Raw genomic sequence first — 7,679 nt, 5'->3', positions numbered from 1 at the left:
TACATTACGTTAATGGTTCTGTTATAATAATACATATTCTACTACTAATAATAATAATAATTTGAATACTTAAAAAAAGTCGGATCCTGGTAAAATCTTGAGACGTATAATTCATATAAATCAACTGATAAGCTGAACACTTGTAATCTTCATTTTTGTAATTCTTGTCTAAAAAAATTTTTAGATGTTTGTTTCCTACATTATAAATAAAGCTTAATATTATCTTCCACCGACAGTTAACTTTAGTCCTTAAATGTTGCCACTTATCTATCCCTTGAATCCACAACCCAGAAATTAATATGCAAATCAGACGACGTTTGGGTCCCTCATAGACCATTATTAAGTCACTCGCAACTTGACAATGGTCCAGGAAGGACCGAAACGGTCGTTTCCGTTTCCAGTTTATGAAATAATTATAAGGAATTCCAACGGCGGTAATTATAATAATTGTAAATGTGTTATATGTTGATAAGAATAACTGTAAACGTCATGATTCATGTATATTATATTGAATCAACCAATGATGGACTTCATATCATCAAAGGTGTGTAAACTAACTGTCCAAGTCGGACCGAAACGTCGTCGTAAACTTCTCTCTTCTATGTGCGGGTTATTTGTGCATTTGGGCTCATATATGTATTTTGTCTATCTGGGTATGTTCACTCGCATAATTAGTGAGGCTGTCCTAGTAAACTCTTCCCTCTGGGCTAAATCTACAAAACTTTCTTCTCCGACCCCTGAAATTTTCATCATGTTATCCACAAATATTCTTTACCAGGGCCTGGTATGGGTAGTAACTCTCACTATCGATGCCACCATTCTGCAAGATGTAGGTGAAAGCGTAGTCCATGCGACCTCCCTGGCAGCCATAACACAGATGACAGCAGTCTATCAGGTTCTGTTCTGAGATGTTCAGCAGGCGACCCCACCGACGGTAGTGCTGACCTTCAAGTGACCCTGTCTGACAAAAATAAGAAGCTTATTAATTTCTTTATGTCGTTGAATTTACAGGCTAAGAGCTATTATTATACCTCAACTCATTTACCGGCTAAGTTATCCTATTCTGCCACAGATCACTTACAGGTCTGTTATTCTACCTCAACTCCTTTACAGAGACCCATTATTGTACCTCAGCTCACTTCTCTTCTATGTATTATTTTTATTTAGAGGGGAGTAGGGCTGCCTAAATACAGGTGAAGGACTATTTGTCCAAAAAATAGAAGTACTCGCCTTCCTTATGTCATATATGATTGCCTCATTCCCCAGGTAATATAAGACCTTACAGGTTGGCGTTTTTCAGTGAAAATAATAATACATATGTTATAACAAATCGGAAATTTCCCCTAAAAGGAGTGAGAACGTAAACCTACACTGAGAGATATATCTTTAATGTATATACTGAATTTAAACTATAATTTAGGAATTAATGTATCCTTAATGTTAGTACAGTCTATTCTCAGGCTTTAAACACAAGCTATTACACTTGAAGCCAATAAGGCAGTCTGACCCCCAAAGAAGAAAAATACATTCACTACTACTAGTTCCATATCTGTCTTTCCAACAGTGCACGGATATCGCAAGTCACATGATTTGTTATCTACCTTATATCTAATCTGCTGTACATACTTGCTCGGTCTCCTAACTCATTCAACTCTTCTTCAATATAAAGCACTTAAACTTTGCTTGAATAAAGGTCATATAACGTCTGGGGAATGGAGGTAATTAGGTTTGATCCAAGGGAGAGTGGTTCCAATTCTTCGGCTCAAGAACCCTTCACTGGCATCAAGGCACTTCCCTTCCCCCTCCTTGCGAATGGAGGAACTCTATTAGGATTAAAAAAAAAAATGAGGGAGTAATCCCTGGGCATTAACCCAAGTATACATCATAAACAAAAATGTCAATGAAATAATCTAAAAAACACAAATACCGTTCTTTCTCGCCTCTCTAAGACTACCACATTTTCCCCTTACCTAAGATCATCGAACATGGAATCTTTCGGTTGCAACTTACAGTCGAGAATGCCCAGCCTGAAGCACACTGGCCCTGGCTCTTGACACCAGTAACGGCACCCTTCTTACGCCAATCCACGGTGGAGGGAAGCTTCACATCACCGTCAGGAGCAATGTAAGTAGCGCCAGTGCTGTGGCTGCCATTACTGGTTTTCATCTTGTCAAAGCCACTCGCTAAAGACACAATCTCTTCTCGTAGCTGTTGAGTAAGTTTTATTTTAGGCAACTGTGTGTATTATTTTTATGACTGAATTCATGTCTACATAAACAACTAATTACGATCGTAACCCTGGACTCACGAGCCTCTGTAATCCTTCGACTACCGCCCACAGGAAGGGGATAGGATACATATTAAAGATATTATGCTAAACTAACCCATTAAATTTAAGGGGGTTAGAGCTAAACTTATATAAGTTATATTGAACACAGTTTCTTGTAGTTAATGAATACGATTTTAGACTATGTTTATATTCATGGAGAAGCGCTTATCTCTCAAGGTTATACAGCGCCTAAAGAACGGGAGATAATTAGGTCTGAGATGAGGAAGAGGAGGGTAGATATAATTCCTGTGATCAACAGCCCTTCAACAGTATCAATGTACTTTCCGTTGAAGGGTTAAATTGAAGACAAAATATGATACTCAGTGATGCAAGACAAGTCTACAAGTGGAGGGATGATATTATGTGTATACATTTAAGTATTAGTTATAACTGATTTATGAATATTATATATCGTGCTGTATGTCGAGTGGAAAGACAAAGACAGAGAGCATATCTGATGAATGACGTACCATATCTCCAAATTGATTGACTTCGAGCTTGAAAGACGTGAGGTTCTGTGCATAAAGTTTATTATGCTCCAGCACTCTGTGTTTGTTATCGAAAAAGATCTTCATGCGGTAGTCTTCTTCCTCCAAGCTGCTATACTGCTTCTGGTATTCCAACTGTATAATTAACTCAGTTTGTAAAATTTATATTCTATTCTTAAGAACATAAAATATGGCTAAAAAAATAAACTAGGTGTATATATATATATATATAAATATATATATATATATTAATATATTATATATATGTATTATCTATATATATATATATAAATATATTCAAACAGCTCCGGGGAGAACCTTGAGTTTTCTCTGAGGTACGTTTATTGTCTTCTCTGAGGATGAGGGTCCCCATTCCAGCTATAGAGGTGGTACTTCCCTATATCCTATATATATATATATATATAAATATATAAATATATATATATATATATATATATATATATATATATATATATATATATACCCCTCTCGGTGTATAAGCATTACTATGCAAATCTGTGTGTGTATCTACAGAAATATACACCTCTTGGTATTTACACTGATATACACATCTCTGCAAATACACTGATATACACATCTGGGATATGTAATTTCTTGGAGTATACACATCAGGAGCTGTGAATTGACCCCTGCAGCTACATAGGTGAGCACACATCTTGGTGCATTTATCCTGTATATAATGTATATGTTTAAACAAATTACATAATTATAAATATATTAATTGACCTTGTGAATAATAATATTGGTAGTAGAATTATTACTAGTATTAGCATTAATCTGACTCACTCGAAAGGACCATGAAATAATCCTCCAGCGAAATTGTGGGTTATTTTAATTAATTGTTTCATCCACGGTATTGCGACTATTTTTTAGTCCTACTCTGATTCCCAAAGGAGTTTCATAACAATTTAGATTTTTAGATTTTTGCCACCGAAGTGACTGGTTTATTGTGCACCCCATATCCATCCTGTGGAGGGTAGCCCAAGAGCATATGGATACACAAAAGGCCTAGGAACTAGGCCCCAAAAGGGTTAACAGGTGTACATACGGATTTATATCTACATACACAAACACTAAGGATGTATCATTTTTGTAATTTTCTTATACATGTGAAATCTATAGTTGTAATACCATACCTTGAAAAGTTCCCACTCATCGTGTGCCAGGGAGATAATGGAGGCTGCAGTTGCAACCTTCCCCACCACAGTCACCACCACGGTCACCACCACAGTCAACTCAGCCACTCCACGCCACATCTGTCAAGCTGTGGAGTTGGCTTACATCATTCATGGATCAAAGCTTTCCCCAGTCATGGATGAGTTAAAAAAATGTGCACTAACCTGATTGAGACACGGCTGCAGTGTTGAATCATTATTCACATGTGACAACTCTGGAGTATACATCATATACTAACGTGTATATACCTCTAGAGTATATACACTTCAATACATGTGTATATACCTTTAGGATATACCCTATATACCTGGAGGATGTTGCAGGGGTCAACGCCCCCGCGGCCCGGTCCATGACCAGGCCTCGTATAATTTTCTTTAGAGTAGAGGGTATATACAAGAGTATTTACTCTTGTATACACCTTATATTGATTATAATATGCATCCACTTGTATATAACTGAAGAGAATTTACCTCGTTCATGCGGAAGTTTTTTACTTTGAATCATCGTATCAGTGAACGCAGTGGGAATGATCACTGACTGTGGTTCTGATAGCACGCTGTTACTTACTTGATAAGATGAGGAAGGGGTTGTGGTGGAGGAATGGTGATGGTGGTGAAGTATGGGCTATGATGAAGGAGGGGGTTGTGGTGGTGGAGGGGATGAGGTGGAGGAGGTGTTGTGATAGGGGGTTGTGGTGGTGATGGGGGTTGTGGTGGTGATGGGGGTTGTGGTGGTGATGGGAGTTGTGGTGGTGATGGGGGTTGTGGTGGTGATGGGGGTTGTGGTGGTGATGGGGGTTGTGGTGGTGATGGGGGTTGTGGTGGTGATGGGGGTTGTGGTGATAGGGGTTGTGGTTGTGGTGATAGGGGTTGTGGTTGTGATGGGGGTTGTGGTGGTGATGGGGCTTGTGGTGGTGATGGGGGTTGTGGTAATGGGATTGTGGTGGTGATGGGGGTTGTGGTGGAGGAAGGGTGATGGTGGTGATGGAGGAAGGGTGATGGTGGTGATGGAGGGGGAGTTATGGTGGTGATGGAGGATACAGGTGTGAGAGGGATGTGGTGTTGGGGAGGAAGTGAACGAGGCTTGTGGTTGTAAATTATTTTCAATACATGTATGAAGTGCAACACTAAACTTCATCGGAAGGGCGAAACCCGTAAGGGTCATACACCACCTGGGGCATAAGAGGTAATCAAGTTTGATCCAAGGAGAGGATAGCTCCAATTCTTTGAATCAAGCGCCCTCCACCAGCACCAAGGACCCGTCTTGAAGGGACAGTGGCAGAAGATGATGTAATAACCGATATATGTTAACACACTGCCTAAATACTTAATTCTCCTATACAGATACACTTAATCATACATATATTACATGTAATATAACTGAAAATACAGTCTGTCATTTTTGAAGCATTATTTTCACTGGTATTAATCACGTATGGTTCACACACCACTGGAAGTAATCAGGTATTATCCTATGAAGTGGGGAGGATATCTCCAATTCCTGGGATTAAGTATACCATTTCTTGAGCATTACAAAAAAAATATTAGCTGGAATTTATGGACTAAGACCATTTTAGAATAGGGCAACTGGGCAAGCACCAACCTTCTTTCCTGGTGTGAGAGTCCCGAGTGACTTGCAGTGGCTGCCTCAAGGTTATATACACACAGGTGTCTACCTGTGTGTGTACACACACTTGACTTTAATCCCCATTTTAAGGATTAATTAAAGTCTTCGCAATAGGTGTACATATGGCATACAGTTTTAAATGACTTGTGAAGTCGATTAGATTTTAAACCTAATAAACCAAGATGCCAGACTTGAATTATGCATTACACATTACATTACGCAAGAAAAAAAAAATCACTCGCTAGCGCGCAAACGCGCGCACACACTGTATATACTCGCCTATTTGTGCTTGTTGCATGGGGTCGAGTCATAGCTCCTGGCCCTGCCAGTATATATATACATACATACATACATACATATATATATATATATATATATATATATATATATATATATATATATATATATATATATATATATATATATATATATATATATATATATAAATCTATTCTTTCTTTCAACATACCAGCCATATCCCACCGAGGCAGGGTGGCCCAAAAGAAAAAACTAAAGTTTCTCCTTTTAAATTTAGTAATATATACAGGAGAAGGGGTTACTAGCCCCTTGCTCCCGGCATTTTAGTCGCCTCTTACGACACGCATGGCTTACAGAGGAAGACTTCTGTTCCACTTCCCCATGGAGATAAGAGGAAATAAACAAGAACAAGAATTAGAAAGAAAACAGAAGAAAACCCAGAGGGGTGTGTATATATATGCTTGTACATGTATGTGTAGTGTGACCTAAGTGTAAGTAGAAGTAGCAAGACGTACCTGTAATTTTGCATATTTATAAGACAGACAAAAGGCACCAGCAATCCTACCATCATGTAAAACAATTACAGGCTTTCGTTTTACACTCACTTGGCAGGACGGTAGTACCTCCCTGGGTGGTTGCTGTCTACCAACCTACTACATATATATATATATATATATATATATATATATATATATATATATATATATATATATATATATATATATACATATATATATATGTCGTGCCGAATAGCCGAAGAACTAAAAGCCATAAATGAAATCGAAAGAAACCCAAAGTATTTCTTCTCCTATGCCAAATCAAAATCGAGAACAACGTCCAGTATTGGGCCCCTACTTAAACAAGATGGGTCCTACACAGATGACAGCAAGGAAATGAGTGAGCTACTCAAGTCCCAATATGACTCAGTTTTTAGCAAGCCGCTAACCAGACTGAGAGTCGAAGATCAAAACGAATTTTTTATGAGAGAGCCACAAAATTTGATTAACACAAGCCTATCCGATGTTATCCTGACGCCAAATGACTTCGAACAGGCGATAAATGACATGCCCATGCACTCTGCCCCAGGGCCAGACTCATGGAACTCTGTGTTCATCAAGAACTGCAAGAAGCCCCTATCACGAGCCTTTTCCATCCTATGGAGAGGGAGCATGGACACGGGGGTCGTCCCTCAGTTACTAAAAACAACAGACATAGCCCCACTCCACAAAGGGGGCAGTAAAGCAACAGCAAAGAACTACAGACCAATAGCACTAACATCCCATATCATAAAAATCTTTGAAAGGGTCCTAAGAAGCAAGATCACCACCCATCTAGAAACCCATCAGTTACACAACCCAGGGCAACATGGGTTTAGAACAGGTCGCTCCTGTCTGTCTCAACTACTGGATCACTACGACAAGGTCCTAAATCCACTAGAAGACAAAAAGAATGCAGATGTAATATATACAGACTTTGCAAAAGCCTTCGACAAGTGTGACCATGGCGTAATAGCGCACAAAATGCGCGCTAAAGGAATAACAGGAAAAGTCGGTCGATGGATCTATAATTTCCTCACTAACAGAACACAGAGAGTAGTCGTCAACAGAGTAAAGTCCGAGGCAGCTACGGTGAAAAGCTCTGTTCCACAAGGCACAGTACTAGCTCCCATCTTGTTCCTCATCCTCATATCCGACATAGACAAGGATGTCAGCCACAGCACCGTGTCTTCCTTTGCAGATGACACCCGAATCTGCATGACAGTGTCTTCCATTGCAGACACT

At 39.1% G+C, this 7,679-nt stretch overlaps 1 protein-coding gene across 2 annotated transcripts in view; it reads right to left on the bottom strand.

Moving 5' to 3' along the window:
* LOC128700816 (cathepsin L-like peptidase) overlaps window positions 1-5,754 on the bottom strand; it is a 7,078-nt gene extending 1,324 nt beyond the window's left edge. The window contains exons 1-5 of one of the 2 annotated variants that reach the window (XM_070097217.1): window positions 5,617-5,754; window positions 3,975-4,102; window positions 2,800-2,952; window positions 2,011-2,208; window positions 776-961 (exon numbers count right to left, since the gene is read on the bottom strand). In XM_070097217.1, the coding sequence (XP_069953318.1) occupies window positions 776-961; window positions 2,011-2,208; window positions 2,800-2,952; window positions 3,975-4,094 (657 nt within the window). In that variant the 5' untranslated portion in view covers window positions 4,095-4,102; window positions 5,617-5,754. Of the gene's footprint in view, window positions 1-775; window positions 962-2,010; window positions 2,209-2,799; window positions 2,953-3,974; window positions 4,103-4,484; window positions 4,510-5,616 lie in introns of those variants that run through there. The other variant, XM_070097218.1, reaches the window with a different exon arrangement.
* Between the last annotated feature and the right edge of the window lie 1,925 nt (window positions 5,755-7,679).

Source organism: Cherax quadricarinatus, chromosome 56 (genome assembly GCF_038502225.1).
Source record: "Cherax quadricarinatus isolate ZL_2023a chromosome 56, ASM3850222v1, whole genome shotgun sequence".
In the NCBI taxonomy this organism is placed as follows: Eukaryota; Metazoa; Arthropoda; class Malacostraca; order Decapoda; family Parastacidae; genus Cherax; species Cherax quadricarinatus.
The sequence above is the reverse complement of the archived record's forward strand: the minus strand, read 5'-3'. Positions and strand labels throughout refer to the sequence as shown.